This window comes from Phocoena phocoena, chromosome 2 (genome assembly GCF_963924675.1).
Source record: "Phocoena phocoena chromosome 2, mPhoPho1.1, whole genome shotgun sequence".
In the NCBI taxonomy this organism is placed as follows: domain Eukaryota; kingdom Metazoa; phylum Chordata; class Mammalia; order Artiodactyla; family Phocoenidae; genus Phocoena; species Phocoena phocoena.
In genome coordinates this window covers 118,238,482-118,262,118 of record NC_089220.1, presented here as the reverse complement: position 1 = coordinate 118,262,118, position 23,637 = coordinate 118,238,482, and the positions used below count along the sequence as shown (strand labels likewise).

The following is a 23,637-nucleotide window of genomic DNA, read 5'->3' as shown; positions in this document are numbered from 1 at the left end:
AACAAAAAAAACAAGACGGGGACATACCCAAAAGGACAAGAAAAATGTTCACCAGAGAGTAATAAGGATCTTTAAAAGGCAATGTATTGACACTAGGAAACAGGGAGGGGATGTGTGAATGGGAAAAAAATGCAAAAAATGAATGAATAGGAACTTTGAAGCTGACAAAGAAGAAAGCATACGTGGCTGGGAGAGTGGTGGTCAGTAACAGAAATAAAGAAATCAGGAAGAAATCTTTTAAAATGAAAGTATAATATGGTTTGATGGCTACTCCTAAGAACTAGGTTACCATTACTAGGAACTTAGCCCAGATAAGTCAGGTTTGACTAACCCCAGTAATAGTTACAACATGGTGATTGTGGGATCAAGTTATTAAGTTATCCCAAATACCCCAAAGAAAAATAATCTATTCTCTATTGATTATAATAAATGAGAACCAAATACAAGGAACAAAGACTTATCAACGAAGATATCATCAATGAAGTGTCATGTTAAATACACTAAAAAATAACAATTCATCTACCTCTACAACTTAAACACTGAATCATAAAATAATGTCTCAGGAAATGTTATATACATAGGAGTAATTATTCTTTAATCAATAAAGATAGCAAATTTTTACTGTAAGCGTACAATGAATGAAAAACAGCAAAGAATACATAACTAGAATAAGACCAGATACAGATAGAGGAAAAGATAGCTATTAATGGGGTGGGAGGTGGGTGAAATGGGTTAGTATGGTCAAAAGGTACAAACTTTCAGTTACAAAATAATGAAGTCCAGGAAATGTAATGTACAGCATGGTGACTATAGTTAATAATAATGTATATTTAAAAGCTGCTAAGAGAGTAGATCTTAAAACTTATCACCAGAAAGAAAAAAAATTGTAACTATGTGTAGTGATGAATGTCAGCTAGAGTTATTGTGGTGATCACTTCACAATTTATACATATACTGAATAAATAAAAAGTAAAAAGTAAATTTTTGAAAGATAGTTATTAATGTAAAACAATGGTAAGGTAACCAAAGCCTAGTCCATAAATGCACAGGTGAACTCTTAGCCTACTCTCCCTGTGCAGAATCTCATGTTCTTTGTAACAAACTGCAATACCCGAGCTAAAGGGCAATAGGCAAATCAAACAAACCAAAAATAGATAGAGAGATTATAATATTAACATCACACAAAACAGAATTCACAAATGTTAAATTCACAATGAAAATACAACTCATATGATCCTTTATCCAACTAATAAGGCAGCAAAATGGCTTAAAAAATCTTAGTACCTTTATTTTATATATTTTCTTTTCAAATTTCTGTAAAAGACCATCAATTTTTACAGCAAAAATTAAGAAATTGAGGCGCTTTCAGTGTATAGAGTAGTAAAATATAAGCAATGAGAACATAAAAGGTGGAGTAGGTCAATGGAATTATGCTGTTGTAATGTCCTTACACTCCTCATGAAACAGTCTGATATTAATTGAAAGTAGATTATGATAAAGTAAACATGCATGTAATACTTATTCCTACAGCAGGTTATTACCTAAAAGTTTTGCCTTAAGTTAAATCTGATTTTCCAATAGAAACAATGGCATTAAATGAAGATGTTTTCCTAGGGACTCAAACTCAAGGCCTCCCTCTGGTGCTCACTGCTGAGTATACTTCGTTGTGGCAATGCCCCAAATTGGCAATGCACAGCCTGAGAGGAGGTCTTCTCCCAGAGCCCGCCCATCCTTGATGCTCCCCACAACTGATCTAACATGGCTCCCCGTCTCCAGGTCAAAGCCTCTGAGGACACTCCTCTAACCACTTCACTCTCCACCCTTCTCTCTCCTACAATCCAAGGCCCTCCAGCCTACTGTTTTGCTGCAAAAACTTCTTTTGCACTTCTAGACTTTTACACTTGTGTGCCTAGATGGGATGATTCTATAAATCTATAAATTCTATAAATTTTGCAACTTAAAAAAAAATCTCAGACATTCAAGGAAATATTGAAGAAACTGCAATAGTAGTGGGAGACTAAAATATCTATGTCTGACAGTTCAAGAAGATTTAAACAAGTAATAAGTTGGAGTATGTAAATAGTAACTTTAAAAATATAAACATCAATTTCTATCTAGAGAGAATCCACCTTACCTATTCCTACCATGTCCAAAGGATATTTGCAAACACTTAGCTTCTTTACTTTCTCCACACCTATCAGGCTTCTGCAATAGTCATTTCCTTCCCCATCCAGCTTAGGTTCCATGGTCCACTACTCCAACTACTCTCTTACCCTCTTCAATCCTTTACTCCAATGAAATTACACTGCATCTGCCTAAAAAATACCTACCCATGATTAATTCATCTACCCACCATCTTTGTGCATTTTTAGCAAGCAACTGAATGCTAAGTATAACTCAGGAGAGAGAGGAATCACATCACTGTGTAAACCAGTGTCTTCACCCCCAAACTCTACGTAGTCTCATTGCTTCACACAGCCTTTTGACATCTATTTACAGAGCATTTACTATGTTTCAACGCCAGTTCCAAGAACTGATGACGGAGGGGTAAACAAAACAGTATGGTTTCTGTCCTCATGGAGCTTACTGTCTAATAAGGGAGACAGATATAAAAACAACAAAATAAACAATTATGTAATTTCAATTGTGATAAGTGCTTCTAGGGAAAGTATTAAGAGTACAGTCGGTCCATACGTGCCCAGGCAGAACCCATGGATACCCAGGGCTGAATGTACTATGTCATTTTATATAAGGGGCTTGAGCATCCATGGATATTGGTATCCACAGGGCAGGGGTTGGGGGAGAAGATGTCCTGGAACCAATCCCCAGCAGATACTGAGGGACGACTGTATATTATAGGGGAACCTGGTTTAGTCTGAAATACCTGGATAGGCTCCCCCTGAGGAAGTGACACTTAAACAGAAACCTAAATTAAGAATAGAAATTAGGTAAAAGGGATGGGGGAGGTGAGGAGGTGCTGGGCAAGGAGAATGAGGGATTAGTGTTCTGGCAGAAAAATCAGAATGTGGAAATGTCTGAAGACTAGTGAGCACATGGCATGTTTGACTAACTGAAAGAAGCTGGTTTAAATGAAGCAGAAGGGAAGAGAGAAAAGTGGTGTGAAATGAGGTTAGCACCGATCAAGTCACTCATGATTTTAAGGTCATGCTGAAGATTTTAATGCTCAGAGCAAAGGGAAACTTTTGAGGAGCTATCATCAAAAAAATTAGAGCTGGGTCTTCCCTGGTGGCACAGTGGTTGAGAGTCCGCCTGCCGATGCAGGGGACACGGGTTCGTGCCCCGGGCCGCGAAGATCCCACATGCCGCGGAGCGGCTGGGCCGTGAGCCATGGCCACTGAGCCTGCGCGTCCGGAGCCTGTGCTCCGCAACCAGAGAGGCCACAACAGTGAGAGGCCCGCATACCGCAAAAATAAAATAAAAATAAAAGTAGAGTTTATTTTTGTGGTTTTTAAGTATCATTTTGCCTATAATGTAGAGAATGGATTGGAAGGATGCAGGGAATCCTGTTACAAGGTTTCAGTTGTAATCCAGGCATTTTTTACTGGTGGCTTGGACTAGAATGGTAGCAGTGGAGAATGAGAGAAGTGGACAGATCAGAAAGATTTAGTAAGTAATCTGAAAGAGGCCAATTCATTGGACAGTGGCTGGTGTGAGGTGAAGGGAGGAGGGGGGAAGAGAAATACATCTCCAGGTTTGGGGCAAAGGAAGCTACCATGAACTTGGTTTTATATACGTCAGTTTGACACGCTTGTGAAACATACAAGTGGAGATGCCAACTAGGCAAGTTGGATATACAAGTCTGAAAATCAGACGAAAGATATAGGCTAGACATATAAATTTAAGAATCATCAGAAAATGAATAGTAAATTAAGCCATGGCATGGAGAAAACTGAAGAGGGAGAAAGATGGTCTAAAAGGAGCCTTAATAACTTCTCAAAAGCTAAAGGTCAGGTGGAAAAGAAAAAGCCAAGAGCAGGCAGAAGCAGCAGCCAACAAAGGAGGAAGAAAACTAGCAGAGGTTGTTCCATAAAAGCCAAAGAAGGGAGTGCTGTAAGAAGAGGGGAGTGGTCAACAGCATGAAATGCTACTCAGAGATCATGGAAGGGACTGAAATACAGCCACTGGACTTAGTAATACTGAGTGACTTTAATAAGAACTTAACAGGAGCTCTGATAGGATGTGACACCAGGTTGGAGTAGACTAATGAGTATCCAGGAGAAAAGGAAATGAAGGCAGCAAATGTAGAAAGTTCTTCTAAGAAACTTGGCTAAGAAGGGGAGGAGGAAAATGGGGACTGGGAGAGTAGATAAAAGGATAAGTAAAGTAGAGAAAGGGTTTGGGGGTTTCTTCTTGTTGTTCTTATTTTTGTAGTTCAGAATGGAAGAGAAATAAGCATGTTGTATGCTGATGGGAAAATAATCTAATAAGGAAAACTAAAGATACAGGAAAGAGAAGAATTTCCAATCTCAACTGTGACCTTCAAGGCTGCTGGGCAATCGGTTTCTGTATGTCAGCCCTTTCATCTCCATCACAGTTATTTCAGACCTTTCCACTCTCTTCAAACTTCCAACCCCACTCCTCCTACTTTTCAAAATAAAGAGAGCAAAGAACCCATCAAATGGAATTTCAAATTCTTATCACAAATTTCCACCTTGATCTCATCTGTTCTTATCCCTCTTGAATGCCAAGTTGAACAAGCTTTCTCTCAACTGCAGTCATTCTTAACCTATGCACCTCTCCTACTTCTTCCATGGCTTTTGGGACATTCCTATTCTCCTATCTCCTTCCTACTTCTATGATGATTCTTTCTCTGTCCTGGACCTATATATTCCTCTTTCTCCATCTGTGACTTCTCCTTTCATCTAATTATAAAATTTATTTTCTTTTTATTGTGTGTCATACCTTTCTAAGCACTTTCTCACATCTCATTTTGATCCTTACTTGTTGAATTGAGAAGTCTCAACTATTGAGATATAAACATAGAATACTTTTATTTTTTCCCCCATATAACTAACTATTCAGTTGAATCCTAAACCTGCTGAGTATGCTCAGTGAAATTCCACAGTTTTTCAGTCACATTCAATTATCAAAGCTTGGTTTTTAAATCCCATCTACAGACAACCTGCCTAGCACAAGTGAGAATTACATGCTTTAGCAGATGCTTGTGGTGGGGAAGAACACAGCTTGTCCTCACTGTGTCTCTCCTCTCGTCCTCCTCTGTACCCCTTCAAACTCTCCTACCTTCACAAACTTATGTCCTTGCCATAAGTGGCAGCTGTGGGAACACGGCAATATCCTACTTATTATAGATCTCACCAGTTATTAGTGATGGATCTACTACAGTCATCAGCCAGTCCTTCTCCAGGGACTAGGGTGATACTGACCACCAAAAGAATCAAGTGCTGCCAGGCAGAGATGCACCCCTCATCTTTCTCTGAATCAATTTGAAGTCAGTGGTCTCTACTGATCTCTGCAGTACATGGTAATTTCTGCACAGGGAACATTCATGGTTCTCTAGGCAGTGGTCAGGTTCACCCTGGCTCCCTCTGCCCAAGCAGTATCTGCCTCAACTCCAACAGAGGTTGGTATATTTTACCTAACCAAGTGTCCCCACAGGAAGCCCCTATTACTCCAACATCTTCACTAATGTACACAATTCTACCCTCACATAAATCGTGAGATGCACTGAGGTTCCTCTTTACTTGGTCAATGACAAGTCCCATCCTATCTCCTTCCAAAGAAAGCATACTACCCTAAAGTCCCTTCAAGCCCAGCTGGCATGAGCTACTCCAGCAAGCTTATTATGCTATGAAACTTCTAAGGGAGATGTAGGTACCACTCTCTATATTCAAGGATGCCCCCAATATTCCAGAGCCACACATCCAGTTCCCCCAGGTTGAAATGGAAAAAAGGGAATGGAAAGTACAATATGTTCCCAGTATGCTTTTCCCCAAAATCTCTCAACATATTCCACAGGCACCAAAATCAGCACGGCAAAGATCCAACCAGAGAACAAGATGCCAGTTTCCTGCAGCCATACACACAAACTTCACAAGCGATTCATGCACCACATCAAACTTCATTAACTGTGCACTCCCCAAAAGGCAATCTCCCCCTAGCCCACTTTATATGGAAGAAGGGGAAATGCAGTGGTGATGGTCAGATTACAGCTTTGCTGGAAAAGTCAGTTCTTAGCAAGTCATGCAGTGAAGTAGCTGATGGCATAACAGGCATGCCTTTAAACGAAAAAAATGAGAATTTTAGCCTCTTGATTAAAGAGACTGGCTCTGGTCAGCAATCCTGGTTGATACAGTTAAGATACTTTTTCATGCTGTACTTATCATATGAATTACATAATACAGGAGTTATTAACTGCACTTTACATATGAGACAAAGAATTGAACTGTGGTTACTTAACAAAGGCGTTGCACAAAAATCACAAAGAAGGATAAATATTGTCAGTAAATCTACAAAATAAAGGCTGAATGCACCTATACAATGAGGATCTATAAAATGAGGGTTATACATCTTACAATGGTACTAATCAAATGAGATAATGGATAGAAGTGCTTTTAAAATGAGAATAGAACAAAACATAAATAGAACTCCAGTTATTATATACCCAGCACATGATAAAGCAAATATTAAACTGTATATTTTTACATCACCACCTGTAAGTCCTAGATGGGGAGAGGAGCAGAGTTGGGTATGAAATTAACTTTTAAGCTCCCAGATTTTATTTCTCAGCATAAACCTTTGAGCATCTTAACACAGTACAAAGAATAGAGAACACATTTCTACTCCTCTGTCAAAATCTTCTCCATTCTTTCTTTCTTTTTTAATTAAAAAAAATATATTTATTTATTAATTTATTTTTGGCTGTGTTGGATCTTCATTGCTGCATGTGGGCTTTCTCTAGTTGCGGTGAGCAGGGGCTACTCTTCCTTTTGGTCCGTGGGCTTCTCATTGTGGTGGCTTCTCTTGTTGCGGAGCACAGGCTCTAAGCACACGGGCTTCAGTAGCTGTGGTACATGGGCTCAGTAGTTGTGGCTCACAGGCTCTAGAGCACAGGCTCAGTAGTTGTGGTGCACAGGCTTAGCTGCTCTGCGGCATGTGGGATCTTCCTGGACCAGGGATCGAACCCATGTCCCCTGGATTGGCAGGCGGATTCTTAACCACGGTGCCAGCAGGGAAGTCCCTATATTGCATTATTCTACTTTGTATTTGAAAATTCTCATAATAAAAAGTTAAAAATTAAAAAAAAATTTTTTTTAATCTTCTCCATTCTCGTAATCTACAACTTGCACAACCAATTTCTATTACTGTTAAACTTTCACAAAGCTTTGACAGGACTGAAAATAAAAGCTACACTGTCTTTGTTTCATAGATATGTTGATTTGTATCATATTTTAGATTCCACATATAAGTGATATCATATGGTATGTGTCTTTCTCTTTCACTAGAGATGATAATCTCTAGGTCCACCAATGTTGCTGCAAATGTCATTATTTCATTCTTTTTGATGGCTGAGTAATATTCCATTGCATATATATAATAATTTTTTTTTAAAAAAAAGCTACACTGTCTTATGGCAAGTCCAGCTTCCCTGAATACAGTATCAGAGATAGGTGCAAGAGTTTCTGCTCATCACAGAGACATGGCTGCAATTGGTCCAACTCACTTCTATAAAGAAGTACACATTTGACAAATTTGATTTCTTCAGTCAACCTTTTGTTATTTTTAATCACAAAATCAAAGAATCTGCTGATCTTATTGATCTCTAGGGATGACCTAAAGATTATCTAGGCCCACATGCTCATTTTATATAAGAAACTATAACCCAAAATTAAATCCAATGGTGTTTTCTACCACAACATGCTGATTCATTCCACCCCAATGATATGATTTTCCTTAAAAATATTTTTCTTAAAACATGAAAAGTTTTACATGCTGATAGTAACAATATTAATTGTGACAACCAAAGCATAAATTTGGGTGATTTCAATCACTGTTCATTCTGTAAACTGTTTCTGAAGAGTCATATTTTTAGGCTAGTTTAAAACATTTTGGCTGTTTCCAGTTTTAGAGGAAACATAGCTGTTGTGTCAACATGTAACTTTGCTTTGACCCTTCGGACATTTCAAAGGTTAAACAATGAATTCCAGGATTTTCAACCATGTTCACTGTAGAAACAGAAGCTACCTCTGTAATATTTCTATGATGATGTATCATTCTGGTTTTTCTCAAAATAATTTTATTTAGTATAAACTAATACAGTATATAGTTTGTATATACTGAAAGGCCAGACTTTCTAGTGAATTTTTAGAGCCATATTATGCTATGTGTCTATTTAATATACTATTACAAATACAAGGTTATCTAAAATTAGAAAACACACCTTACAATGACATCCTAATCCCACCCAGGATTGTTTATGGTTAGCCATCAATCTCACTTTTCCCTGATCACAGTGAATTAGAAGAGTGATAAGTATCTCAACAGAAAAGAAGCAATGCCCAATTAAAGACATTAAACAGGAAACCAAAGAATGTGAAAATCTCACTAATGCCACCTACAGTACCAATGGAGAACACAGATAAGAGATTTTTTAATAAATTGTGTATATGTGTACCTATCCCTTAATTTCTTGCCTAGGACTATGTATCAAGACAACTTTCTACCAAATCTTGCACAGAATATAAAAGTACATAAGTAGGTAATGCAAACAACAACAACAAGGGTACTCTTGAAAAATCAAAACAAAGAAAAACCTGACACACTCACAGAAGCAGAGTAGAACAGTGGTTGCAAGTGATAGGGGAAATGGGGAGATGTTGGTCAAAGGGTACAGACTTTCAGTTATAAGATGAATAAGTTAAGCAGATCTAGCGTATAGCATGGAGACTACAGTTATTATTAAAGTACTGCATACTGAGGCAAATTATCAAGTCAGATGTAGTAAAAATTGGAGAATCTGACTTCAAATGGATTACAAAGCCTCAAAGCAAAGCTTACCTTACATTCCACCACACTCTGATCTGATTCACAAGTTACATAGATTTCATCTACAGCCCGGCGAAGATTGTCAAAAAGGAATGCCCAGTATCGAGCTCTTAGATCAATTTTCCGAGGGTGCCTTGTTTTAGTGGGACTTTTATCAAAGTGTTTATCTCCAGTTGTAGATGACGTTATTTTACAGTCTACTGTAGTGTTCTGATGAAATAAAACAAAACATGAAAAAATATTTTTTAAAAGCCTCCAGGAACTGGATTTTTGTATAAATCAAATTTTTCAACATAAATACTTAAAAACATGACATTCTTCTTTTTAGCTTATATCACACTGAATTCATCAAAACAAAACTTCTCAACTTAAATAAAAGCTGCAGGTTTGTAAGGTCAATTACATGTTTCATTGAAGATTAGGATGATTTTAATGGTGAACAGACTCAGCCAAAAAGGAGCATTAAAGTGGCTCCTGATTTACTAAAATATGTGTATGGCACATTTACATACAGTAACAAATAACAGATACTAATTTCAACATTTTGAAATTGCCTGTATATATTCTTTTCATTTAGAAATGACATATCCTATACTTATATTCAGTTACTTAATTTTACCTTAAACCTTTTTCCACTAAAAGTAAAAATATATAAATACAAAATAATTTACTAGAAAAGAACACTGATTAATAAAACCAAGCATCAGCTACAGAGCAGACTCACCAAATAAAGTAACTATAGTATTCTATGACCCAATGTTTCCTCAGCTGCACAGGCAGACTTTGAAAATACAAGATTATATTCTATACTTTTATAGACTGTACCAAAGAATCATTCCCCCACAAACAGGAGTGTGCAGTTTACATAAAGACCTGAACTTCTCACTAGAAGTACAAAGGAGTTGCTTATCTCTCTGTGGCTACTTAAACTGATAAATAAATAAATACTAACCTTGTACTACAGTTACAACAACAAACAATCTCAAGTTTCTTTGGGTTGTTTTGTATGTGTGTATGTCATTCCTGTTAGCTTGTTTGTTTTTCCTTTTCATAGAAGAGCCCCAGAGTGAAGAATATCCAAAATAGAAGCTAATACTCTCCTGTTTTATTTTAGGCTTTGGCCTTCAATGTAACAGTGATTCCTATACTTCAAAAATCTTTTATAGCCAATCTTCGGTTTATATAGAATCTTCACTATCAAAAGTCAAGCAAACAAAACATATATACGCACAAAGACATGCACACTTAAGAGGCTGAGATGGAGCTGCTCATCCTCCTTCCACAGTCCCCCATCCAGACTAAGGCTGTCAGACTCAGCAATAAAAATTGGTAAATATTTTATCTGACAGCCTTAGTCCAGGCCCAAATTCTCAACACTCAAGCAATAAAATTTAAAGTAATCATCAACAACCCACAAAACCTTTGCTTCAACGGCTCTCCAAGCACTTTCCAAATCTAATAGTAAATGATAAATCATGATGGCAAATACCCCCTCACACAAATTTTAAAGTATGTATTATTAGCTCTACTTTACAGCTTAGAAAATTGAGATTTAGAGGCTGATTTGTCCAAGATCACATAGCCACAGGAGACTATCTTCCAGTTAGAGCTCTGCAATTACACCGCTGACTTCCCATTACACTGCACCCCAAGGCCCTGTGCTAACAACCCTTTACCGAATATTCCAGACCACCTCATTTCTCTTCCTATATACCACCCAAAGTTAAAATTAACTTGAATTTTCCTGAATTATACTTCCTTCACAAACTTCTTAGAGTGATCAGCAAAACACTAGTAGTTTCCTGTGAATTCAGATCCTAATCTTATAAAATTCTCAAAAATAATTTAACTCATCTTCACCCATTTATGTATTTACCCTATCATGCATCCATATGTATATGATTCAAATACTTTAACCAACCTTTCTTAAAATGTAGAATAGGCAAAACTGCTTTTAGGTTAAGATGTTTCTATTCTCCGTGATTGCTCTATGTGAGGCTTTTACTAAGAAAGACTCCAGAAAGGCAGAAACTACAGCTAGGTAATTCCATCTGAAGGGCAATGTACTATACAAATTTGACATTTAAGCTTGACAAAAATAGTAATACTTTATATTTTGCACATTTATTTACATTTTATGAAGGGCTTTTGAAAACATATCATTTAATCATCATAGCAAACTATAAAGACAGGACAAATATTGAAATATTATTATTCCTATTTTGTAGATGACAATATCAGTAAGATTCAATTTCTTGACCAAGTCAAAAGGCTGAGTGACAGAACTGGGACCAGAACCTAGTCTTCCAACTTCTGCTCCAATGTTCATAAAGCATTTCACATAGCACCTAGCACACAGTAGTACCCATATAATGTTAGGTATAATTATAGTGGGAAAGACAAAGAGGTGAAGAAATATGCTCACAGAAAAATGTGAATAAACTAATGGCAAAATTGCCAAATTTGTGAAGAAAGGTAGAAGAAGCATATCAAATTGTAGAGGCTGATAAGTTTGTATACAGTTTCAAAATACAGCGCTCTTACCTACCACTGATAAAAATAACAGCAGTGATAATAACAATTGCAGTGGCATCTAATATTCATGTCATACTTGCTATGTGCCAGACACTGTGCTAAGTGCTTTCCATACAGTTATACTTCATTTAATCTTTGAAGCAATTTTATATCACAGTTACTATTACTTGTTCCATTTTATAGAGGAGAAAACTGAGATTTAGCTAAATTAAATGATAAACCCAAGGTCTCACATTAAGTAAGAGACAAAGCCAAGATTCAAAATCAGGTAACTATCCCATTGTTATGACTTACTGTGCCTGTTTCCAAGACATTCAACAGAAGACAAAGCAACCTAAACTTCTGGAAAAAGCTAGACACAACTGAATCTCATGTTTTAAATAAAATTCAATATAATAAATGTTATACTATTTTAATCAATCACTTCTGAGAGAAAAAGAGGAAAAAAGAAAGAAAGGAGAGGGAAAGGGGAAGGAGGAAATTGAGATTTCTGACTCACCTCTCTTAGAACTCTCGTCAACTCCCCTGAGAATCTGAAGAAACCTATGGACCTAAACCTCTGACAACAACTTGTCTTTTTACTGTCTCCATATTTAGTCTTTTCTAGAATGTCCTAAGGTTGGAATCATACAGTACGCAGCCTTTTCAGATTGGCTTCTTTTACTTAATAATATGCAATTAATTTCCTCCATGTCTTTTCATGGCCTGATAGCTCATTTCTTTTTAGAGCTGAATGTACCACAGTTTATTTATCCATTCACCTACTGGATATCTCGGTGGCTTCCAGGTTTGGCAATTATGAAAAAGGCTGCTATAAACATCCATGTGCATGTTTTTGTTTAGACATAAGTTTTCAACTCATCTACATATATACCAAGGGCATGACTGCTGATCACAAGGTAAGAGTATGTTTACTTGTGTTAAGAAACTGCCAAACTGTCTTCCAAAGTGGCTGAATTTCCACTCTGAATTCCCACCAACATTGAGTAAGAGTTTCTGTGGCTCTTCATCCTCACCAGCATTTGGAGTTATCAGTGTTCCCAATTTTGGTCATTCTAATAGGTGTGTGGTGGTAGCTCATTGTTTTAATTTGCATTTCCCTGATGACATATGATGTGGCACACCTTTTCATATGCTTATCTGCCATCTGTACATTCTCTTTGGTGAGGTGTCTGTTAAGGTCTTCATCTCATTTTTCAATCAGGTTGTTTCAATGATTGAAACATGTTTAAAAAAAAGTCCTTTGTATATTTTGGATAACAGTCTTTTACCAGATATCTTTTTCCAAATATTTTCTCCCAAGTCTGTGACTTGTCTTCTCATTCTCTTGACATTGTCTTTTGCAGAACAGAAGTTTCTAATTTTAATGAAATCCAGCTTATCATTGATTTCTTTCAGAGATCATGCCTTTGATACTGTACCTAAAAAGTCATCACCATATTCAAGGTCATTTAGGTTTTCTCCTATGTTATTGTCTAGGAGTTTTATACTTCTGCATTTATGGTCAATAGTCTATTTTGAGTTAATTTTTGTGAAGAATGTGAGGTCTGTGTCTGGATTCATTTTTTTTTTTTTTGTCGTATGGATGTTCCAGCACCATTTGTTGAAAAGACTACCTTTGCTCCATTGTATTGCCTTTGCTCCTTTGTCAAAGATCAGTTGACTAATTACGTGGGTACATTTCTGGGCTTTCTATTCTGTTCCATATATCTACTTGTCTTTTCTTTTGCCAATATCACACTGCCTTGATTACTGTAGCTTTATAGTAAGTCTTGAAGTTGGTTAGTGTCAGTCCTCCAACTTTGTTCTTCTCCTTCAATATTTTGTTGCCTATTCTGGGTCTTTTGCCCCTCCATATAAACTTTAGAATAAGTTTATTGATATCTACAAAATAATTTGCTGGGATTTATTGAATATATTCTTCAACCTGGGAAGAAATGACATCTTGACCATATTGAGTCTTCCTATTCGTCAACATGGAATGTCTCTCCATTTATTTAGCTCTTTGAGTTCACTCATCAGAGTTTTATAGTTTTCCTCATATAGATCTTATACATATTCTGTTATGTTTATACCTACCTATTTAATTTTGGGGAGTGCTGATATAAATGGTATTGTGGTTTGGGGTTTTTTAAGATTTATTTTATTATTTATTTATTTTATTTATTTTTGGCTGTGTCGGGTCTTCGTTGAGGCATGTGGGATCTTTCACTGCGGCACGCGGGCTCTTCATTGTGGTATGCGGGCTTCTCTCCAGTTGCGGTATGCGGATTTTCTCTCTCTAGTTGTGGTGCGTGGGCTCCAGGGCACGTTGACCCTGTAGTTTGCAGCATGTGAGCTCTCTCGTTGAGGTGCATGAGCTCACTAGTTGTGGCGTGCAGGCTTAGTTAGTTGCCCTGTAGCATGTGGGATCTTAGTTCCCTGACCAGGGATCAAACCCTGCATTGTAAGGCAGCTTCTTTACCACTGGACCACCAAGGAAGTCCCAATGGTATTGTGTTTTTAATTTTAAATACCACTTATTCATTGCTGGTACACAGGAAAGCAACTGACTTTTTTATGTTAATCTTGTATCTTGCAACCTTCTGTAATCAATTATTAGTTATAGGAGTTTTTTTGGTTGATTCTTTCAGATTTCTTACATAGATGATCATGTCATCTATGAACAAAGACAGTTTTATTTCTTCCTTCTCAATCTGTATACCTTTTATTTCCTTTTCTTGTCTTATTGCATTAGCTAGAACTTCCATTATGATGTTGAAAAGCAATGGTGAAAGGGGACATCCTTACCTCCTAACTGATCTTAATGGGAAAGCTTCTAGTTTCTCCCATTAAGTATCATGTTAGCTGTAGGGTTTTGTATTTTTTTTTAATTAAGTTGAATAAGTTCCCCCTCTATTCTTAGTTTAGTAAAAGATTTTTATCATCTTTTCTAGGTGTAGAATTTGGTCAAAGTTTTTTTCTGCATCATTGATATAAAACTAGGTTTTGTCTTTTTTATCCTGTTGCTGTGATGAATTCCATTGATTTATTTTAAATTATGAACCAACCTTGCACCTCTGGGATAAATCCCACTTGCTCATGGTGTATCATTCTTTTTATTGTGGGATATGATTTGCTAATATTTTGTTGAGGATTTTTGTATCTATGTTTGTGAGAGTCACTGGTCTGCAGTTTTCTTGTAATGTCTTTGTCTGGTTTTGGTGTTAGAATAATGCTGGCCTCATAAAATGAGTTAGGAAGCATTCCCTCTGCTTCTACCCTCTAAAATGGATTGTAAAGAATTGGTATAATTTCTTCCTTAAATGCTTGGTAGAATTCAACAGTGAATCCACCTGGGCCTGGTACTTTCTGTTTTGAAAGGTTATTAATTATTGATTTAATTTCTTTAATACATTTAGGCCTATTCGGAGTGTCTATTTCATCTTGAGTGAGTTTTAACAGATTATGTCTTTCAAGCTATCAGTCCATTTCATCCTAGTTATCAAACCTGTGGCAAAGAGTTGTTCATGGTATTATTTTATTGTCCTTTTAATGCCCATGGGATCTGTACTGAAATGAATAAGTAGGGACATGCAATAGGACTTTGGGACAGTACTATCCATATGAGGTTAGCGGTCATAAGTGTCAAAAGAGCCTTTCAACATAACTGATACTTTTCTCCTGCCACTTTCAAATGCATGGGGCACAGAGCAGAATAGGCAGAAAAGTGGCTGTAATGAGGACAACTCTGTCAAGCGTGTTCTATCAAGGGGCAGGGTAGCCAGACAGTTGGGAGAGTAGGCAAGAAGGCAATTATGACAGACAAACCATAGAATCTCAGGTGGATATCCAGGAAAGTGTGGTCATATGGAGGATATGGGATAATGAAAGGGTGGTAGGATCAGTAAATTATAGATTGCATGGGGTTGAAGAATTGTTAGAGTCACATGATCACAGAGAATAAGGCAGGAGGAGAGATGGCAGGTAGAAGATTGGATGGTTGAGATTGAGATCCTGGAGGGAGAGTAGTTGTTAGTGAGAACAAGGCAAGAGTCTGACCATCGGAATGAGTAGAAGACAAAACTACTGGAGGAAAGATATGCAAGAAATTGAGAGGACAGCAGTAATGGTGTAGAGCATGCAGTGAGCCTGAAAATTATATCTTCAAGGAATAAGAAGTGACCTGGAAATCTGTAAGTGCTGCAACAAGAAGAGGGAGCAGGTGGTATAGTCTGATGGCATGTCCTTCAAATCTGAGGAGTTTTAGGAGATGGGAGGGAGAACTGCCTGAAATGCCAGTAAGGAGCAAGCAGGAAACCTAACCCACCTCTAGGATCACAGGTAGGAGCGCTGTGGGGGAAGAAAACAACTACTACTTAAAACAACTGTGGAGGAAGCAGTATTCCCACACGTGAGTTGGAATTTACCTAAAACAAGAAGGTAAAGGGAATGTGCAGGGAAGAGAGGAACAAAGAAAGTTTTGCTAATGGTAAACCTACTTCTAGAGGGCAAAGTTGTAGGATTTCACAAGTAATCCAGAGGCATTTCCCTGATTACTACTGAAACTGAGCGTTTTTTCACAGGTTTACAGGCTATTCAGGTTTCCCCCATTTTTTATTGGGTTATTTGTCCTTTTTCTGATGAATTTTAGCTCTTTATGAAGTCTTTGATGAATGGTATCTTCTCCCAGTCAATCTCACCTTTAACTTTGTTTAAGTGAGTTTTTTAGTATATAAATTTAATTTTGATATAACATATCCATCAGTTATGCTTTTTGTCTTGTCTAGGAAAGCCTCTTCTAATTCAAGGTCATAAAAATATCCTTCCAGATAATCTTAATTTTTTTGTTTTCTCATTTGGTCTTTAGCCCATCAATAATTTTTTTTATATTACATGAAAATATCCTTATATTTTATTTGTAATTTAATTGCATTACAGTCAGAGAACATGCTGTGTCTGACTTCTATATTCTTGTCTGACTTGTATTTACTGGGACTTCTTTATAACCTAGGATGTGATCAATTTTTGCATGTGCTTTGTGTACACTATTTGAGTGCCAATAAATACACACATATACGTGCATACATATACATACATATATGTATATGTATTTATGAGATCAATCATAATTGCATCTTAATTCTATATTCTTGCTATTTATTCCTGCTTGATCAGTTTCTGAGTAAGGGATATGAATATTTACCACTATGATCATGAATACACTTTTCTCCTTGTAATTCTGTTAGTTTGGGCTTTAAATATTTCAAGTCCATGCTGTTAGGTACCTAAAAGCTTTGTACTTTTATACTTTTTGGATGATTATTCTTTTCACCATTATATAAGTTCTATCTTTCTGTAATCAATGCTTTTCATGTTGAAGTCCATCTGGTTTGATATGAATATTGCTATTCTAGCTTTAGAGCACATCTAGAATATCAAGTATTTTGCCTGGATTTTTTTCTCTTTCTTTGTTTTAAACTTTCCTTGAAGTTTTAAATATGTCTCTTATAAGCAGTATACAGCTCAATCTAAAATGAGAGGTTTAATTCAATCATCTGACTTTTAAGAACTGAATTTAATCAGTTTACATGTATTGATATTATGTTTGCTGAAATATTTATACTTAGTATCTACCATTATCTTTCATGCTTTTCACTTACTATGATTTTTCTTCTTTTTTTCTTTCTCTTTCCTTCTATTTAGTTGAAAAGCTTTGGTTTATTCACTTTCTCTTTTCCTCTGTTTATTTGGAAATTGTGCCCGCTTGTTTTAGTCCTTTAGTAGCTAGCCTTAAACAAAGACTTCTTCCTAAATAAGACAAGGATTTTATCACGTTAACTCCCTTCCAAACTCCCTATGGTCTTCTGTGTTAACACTGTTTAAGATTATAGCTCCACCTTTCTAAATTTAATTGTGTGAGTGTTTTTGAAAACCATCAATAGTTAATGAGATTTACTAAAATATTTTACGGCTATCAAGCTCCCTCCTCCAGGTTACCTTTTCTTCTTGCTGAAGTATGTCTTTAATAGTCCCTTCATTAAGCATCTGTAGGTGGCAAACCCTTAGCCTTTGTACATCTAAAAATGGCTTTATTTCACTCTTGCACTTGAATGATCATTTGAATGGGCACAGACTTCTGGGTTAAAAGTTATTTCGCCTTATAACTCTGTAGGTATCGGTCCACTGTTCTTTTGTTCATTACAAGATTATTGTTATTCCTCTGTGCTTTTGTTTACTTCCTGGTATTTTAAGAGTTTTATCCTTAACATTTTGCAGGTTCTCTAGAATGTATCTAGGTATAAATCTATTTTTATTTATCCTGCTCAGCTCTACAGTTATGCTCTGAATCTCTTGAGAACTCAAAGTAAGGAAAATTTTAAACATCATATTTCCAAATATTGCATGCCCACTATTTATTCTCTATTTCAAAAGTCCTAGAAGGCATATGTTAGAATTTCTCAATCAAATTCTCTTTCCAATTTTCCATCTCTTTAGTTCTCTGAGCTACGTTCTAAATCCTCTTAAGTAGTTAGTGCCTTCCAACTCACAAATTCTCCCTTTAACTAATCTCTCTGTCCAATATATCATTTATTCTTACTAATTGCAGGTACGAAAATTAAAATTTCACGGACACCATTTTCATTTGTAGGATGTTCACTTTTATCTATAAATGTTCAAAATTCATATCCATCTTTTACTTCAGAATTTTCCTTTTTGTGTTATATTTAATCTTTCCTTTGAGGAATTTAAACTTGTTTATTTGAAAGTCCTCTTTAGAAAAATGACCATTTTTCATTACCTCAGGAGTAAATTCTCTCATTTGTGGAATGTGTTGTTTATATCTTACGATATTATTTTCCTCATGTGCCTTGATATTTTGTTTTGCAAACTTATTTTGCATTTAAGTTTCTTTTATTTTAGTTTTTCACTTCGCTCACCCTAACTACATGTGTACTAGTTTTATGGTTACCATCATCTGGCCCACCATGGTCCCCTTCCAGAGGCCTTTTACTGGGGACTTAAAGCTCTCACCCTTCAAGAATATAGCAGACCCAGTCATGAACCAGAGGGCGACTCTCTTTTATTGCTTCAGATGTCAATTATCACAGGCCACAACCCCAGGCAGATTGTAGTGTTCTTTGTCTCCTAGTGCAGAACACTGCACAAGCCTAAAGTTTTATGCCATGAGCCTGGATCTGTTTTCCCACCACAATCAGGGTGTTTCAGCCTCCCTTATATAGGACTTGTCCAGTAAGTGTGTCCCCAACTCCACTTATCTGTGAATATATGTGTTTGTTTTATTTCTGATCCACAGAGATTTTTATTTTATTTTTGAAAATCCTTTGTCTCTTTAATTTTTAAAAAATATTTTATCATTGATGCCTCTTGTATGAGAGGACTAGGGAATATTTTATGAACCCACAATGCCACCTTGATTAGAAGTCCATGTTTTCCTTATGTGTAGTTTGGGGTTTACATAATACATATTGGTATATTTAATAACAGCAAACTAAAATAATATATATAAAAAGTTCAGAGAAAATAACTACAGATTACAGAGCTAACTATAAATATGCCAAAACACTTTTCTTGCTTTTTTTTTTGTGCGGTGCGCGGGCCTCTCACTGCTGTGGCCTCTCCTGTTGCGGAGCACAGGCTCCGGACGCACAGGCTCAGCGGCCATGGCTCACGGGCCCAGCCGCTCCACGGCATATGGGATCTTCCCAGGCCGGGGCACGAACCCGCGTCCCCTGCATCGGCAGGCGGACTCTCAACCACTGTGCCACCAGGGAAACCCGCCAATACACTTTTAAAAATAAGGTAGGCTTGTGTTCTCTAAAATTTTAGTAGAACAATCTGAAAAATTTTAGATTCAATACATCTTTATTATCCTATATCCAAAAGACTTCATTATACCTAGAAAGTAAATCATAGAAGAATCACAAATACGGAATGTGCAGCAGAGGAGTTAAGAGCATAAACTGTAGAAACTGATGGCATGGGTTCAAATCTTGGCTGTGTCACTTACTAGTAAGTTACATAACCTCTCTCTACCTCAGTTTTCTCATTTGTAAGTGAAGAATAATGCCTACATCAAAGGGTTGTTATAAGAAACAAATTAATATCTGTAAAGTATTTAGTACAAGTTAGGCACATAATACTACATACACATTTGTTAAAGGATGTTACATTAAATTTTTATATGAAGATAAAATATGCAATATTCAAATCCTGAAAAATTAGATTTTATAATTGAAATTAATCACAAAAAAGTAAACAGTTGTATATGCTGTACCTGTTTTGTCATTTTATGAGTGCCCTGAATTGTCCTCTTTGATTTTCCACCAGTTTGACATTTAGATTTTCCTTCAAGGCAAAAATAGATAAATATATAGATCAACAAATAGATAATATAAAACTGAACTATGCAAATTACCCAGGCATACTAACACATAATCTCCTTCCAGAGACCATAGAACAATCTATACATGGCCAACATGAACTACAGATGTCATAAAAAACAAATTTCCAAGGTCCCAGAGACTGCTTTTATTGAATGGCTTTCTCAGAATAGGAAGAAAATCAACTTCTTCAAGAAGTCAGATAGTCTGATAATTTAAAAACAAAATCAGGTTAGTGACACTCTTCAGCTTATATATAGCTCCTTTGAAAATAGTTCTTTGAATTCAAATTTTAGTTTGACAATAAAATTAAGGATACATGTTTTGTTTGTTTGTTTGTTTTTGCAGTACGCGGGCCTCTCACTGCTGTGGCCTCTCCCGCTGCAGCGCACAGGCTCCGGACACGCAGGCTCAGCGGCCATGGCTCACGGGCCCAGCCGCTCTGCGGCATGTGAGATCCTCCCGGATCAGGGCACGAACCTGTGTCCCCTGCATCAGCAGGCAGACTCTCAACCACTGCGCCACCAGGGAAGCCCAAGAATACATTTTTTTTACCATATAAAAACTCAGTATTTTCTGTTTTAATTTACCTGATTTATGGAATATATAGTTTCATTTTGAAAAGGGACATTTTCAGTTCTTTGTATTTCTGCAGCAGATACAGCTTTCTCACTTGCTCTTTTTTATAAGAAAGACACTAACTACTGTTTTATAATCACTCTATTCTTGAGAGCTATTCCAAAACAGGAGTAAAATCCTGTAATGTACAACAGACTCGTTTCCCTTTTTGCAAAATAATTTTGGGCCAAGACCCCTGAAGCAGTACAAATGAAATGAACCATAACACCTACTATCAATTTATCTGCACATCAGAGGGCCTCCCTCACTGTTCTACCAGGGGTGGAGGCAGAGAACTCCCTACCCCCTACACAGCCTTTTATTCATCCTTTCATCATAGAGAACAATGTATCAGAGGCTTCTTAGGATATCCAGGAGAATAATCAGCTTAGAACAAGTACCAGAGGAGACAGGAATAAAACAAAGAACAGAAGAAAACTTTTAAAAATTGAATTATCATCCTCAGAAACATCTGAGTATAGATGACCGCCATAAAACAAGAACGAGTTGGTATTTTTTAAAAAGCAAAATAAAAGATTTTTCTGTAAGTGGCAACGTTTTAACAATATAAAATAATCCTTAAAAATTATGAAGTTAACATTTTTCCTTTGTCATCATTATTATAGATATTCAGAACGTTCTAATTCTTTGTGCTCTTATATCCATTAGTTTGCAATAAGCATAAATGAAGCTTTAAAACAGTACTGGCCGGGCTTCCCGGGTGGCGCAGTGGTTGGGAGTCTGCCTGCCAATGCAGGGGACACGGGTTCGAGCCCTGGTCTGGGAGGATCCCACATGCCGTGGAGTAACTGGGCCCGTGAGCCACAACTGCTGAGCCTGCGCGTCTGGAGCCTGTGCTCCGCAACCGGAGAGGCCGTGGCGGTGAGAGGCCCGCGCACCGCGATGAAGAGTGGCCCCTGCTCGCTGCACCCGGAGAGGGCCCTCGCACAGAGGCGAAGACCCAATGCGGCCAAATTAATTAAACGAATTTTTTAAAAAAAATAGTACTGGCCAATTTTTTATGTACTTATGTGCAATATCAGGATATATACAGATATAGGATTCATTATTATATTTTCTTTCCTTTTATGTTTTTTGAGTAGAAGCAATTTTAATAATAACACCTTCAGACTACATTGTGTTCTGAATAACCCATGAAAAATGAGAAAATTTCATAAAACAGTATTTATAACATAGAGCAACCATGAGATATTTCTAGGTTTCTTGCCACTTTTGTACTAAATAATGTTGATATATATTTTCTATAAAAGAAATGAAGTAATAGTAAGCTCCATATGACAATTTTAGCCAGTAAGGAGCTAGATTTAAAAAGAAAAATTTAATTTCCACCTCTATTTAATAGTTTTTGTGATCCAAAAGAACTGCTCTCTAAAAATACCTAATAAGACTGACAAATGAGTGAGGTGGATGGACCTAGAGTCTGTCATACAGAGTGAAATAAGTCAGAAAGAGAAAAACAAATACCACATGCTAACACATATATATAGAATCTAAAAAAGAAAGAAAAGTGGTTCTGAAGAACCTAGGGGCAGGACAGGAATAAAGACAGACGGAGACGTAAAGAATGGACTTGAGGATAGAAAAAAATCTTTATCTCCTAAACTTTAAAAAAAAACTAATCTGCCAGTCATAATAACACACCCAATTTCATTCCTATGTGAAACAGTGAAACTAACAGTATCATTTTCATTTGTGTATTAGGTAAGATAAAAAATCAATTAAAAATTATTTATTTAATACATACTAATTTGCCCAAGACTTCTAATTATAAACAGTCTTCAGTCTGTCTACTGTTCAAGACTAAATACATTCTTCTAATTTACAACAAAAATGAAACTTTTTTTTTAATACATACCATCATCATCTTTGCTTTCTAGTGGAACACTCCAAGCTATTAGGTTTCTTGCTGTACGACCCTCCTCTGCAACTATTCTCCTTACTTTGTCATGACTATTGGAGCGCTGGAATGAAGCCTATGCACAGAAAAGAGAACATATATTAGTTTATTAAATTAGTCAACATAAAAAATACATCTGGCAGACAAATTCATCATTTCTATTATTTTCTCAGAAAGGAAACACTTAAAACTAATTTGGGATCGGAAAGGTGCTTAGACAGAAATAAGAGTAAGTCCCAGATCTTTTTTACTTCTAAAAAGACTGAATTTTACAACTTTAAAAATAAATAAATCATTTCAAGAATGAATTCAACCTAAGGTTTGAAAAACTGTCCTAAGGAGCACAAACACTGCTGTGTACCCATTTCAGCACCACTCCCCCATATGTATCACAGGTTAAAGAGGGTACATATTCCCTCTGAAAGCTCTCGGCAACAAAAAATGTTTTCAAGACTCCTATTTTTTTCCCTACAGATAATGCTAAAGTAAATTTTCACTCAGCTGTAAATTTCCACTGCATAATTTTATCTCCAAGTTATTGGGATCTAAATAATAATTCCTGTAAACTAACATATTTAAGTTGCAAAATTTTAAACTCTGCCCTACTGCACACAATGTGTGTATGTATACATGTAAGTGGTGTGTGTGTGCATGTGTGTATTCTTGCTTTCTCTAGTTCCACACATCTGAAAGCAACACTAGCCTACAGGTTCAGCCCCAACAAAACCCTGGGCCAATGGAAGCCAGATCCAGTAATGTAAAGGAAATTACCTTCCCACTAATGAATGCTATATGAAAATAGCCCACTTTTTTTTTCTGTTGTAATAAGATCATGGATGCCTTTACTGTCTTCTTTTGCTTCTCTATATTTTTACTTTTTTACTTTTTTTTTACTTTATTCTTTTGTAACATCTTTATTAGAGTATAATTGTTTTACAATGGTGTGTTAGTTTCTGCTTTATAACAAAGTGAATCAGCTATACCTATACATATATCCCCATATCTCCTCCCTCTTGCGTCTCCCTCCCACCCTCCCTATCCCACCCCGCTAGGTGGTCACAAAGCATTGAGCTGATCTCGCTGTGCTATGCGGCTGCTTCCCACTAGCTATCTATTTTACATTTGGTAGTATATATAAGTCCATGCCTCTCTCTCACT

General features: G+C 36.6%; 1 protein-coding gene across 2 annotated transcripts in view; it reads right to left on the bottom strand.

Moving 5' to 3' along the window:
• Positions 1–23,637, bottom strand: part of SCAPER (S-phase cyclin A associated protein in the ER) — a 467,237-nt gene that overhangs the window by 422,768 nt on the left and 20,832 nt on the right. The window contains exons 2-4 of one of the 2 annotated variants that reach the window (XM_065871326.1): positions 22,438–22,555; positions 19,838–19,908; positions 9,037–9,234 (exon numbers count right to left, since the gene is read on the bottom strand). In XM_065871326.1, the coding sequence (XP_065727398.1) occupies positions 9,037–9,234; positions 19,838–19,908; positions 22,438–22,555 (387 nt within the window). Of the gene's footprint in view, positions 1–9,036; positions 9,235–19,837; positions 19,909–22,437; positions 22,556–23,637 lie in introns of those variants that run through there. The other variant, XM_065871328.1, reaches the window with a different exon arrangement.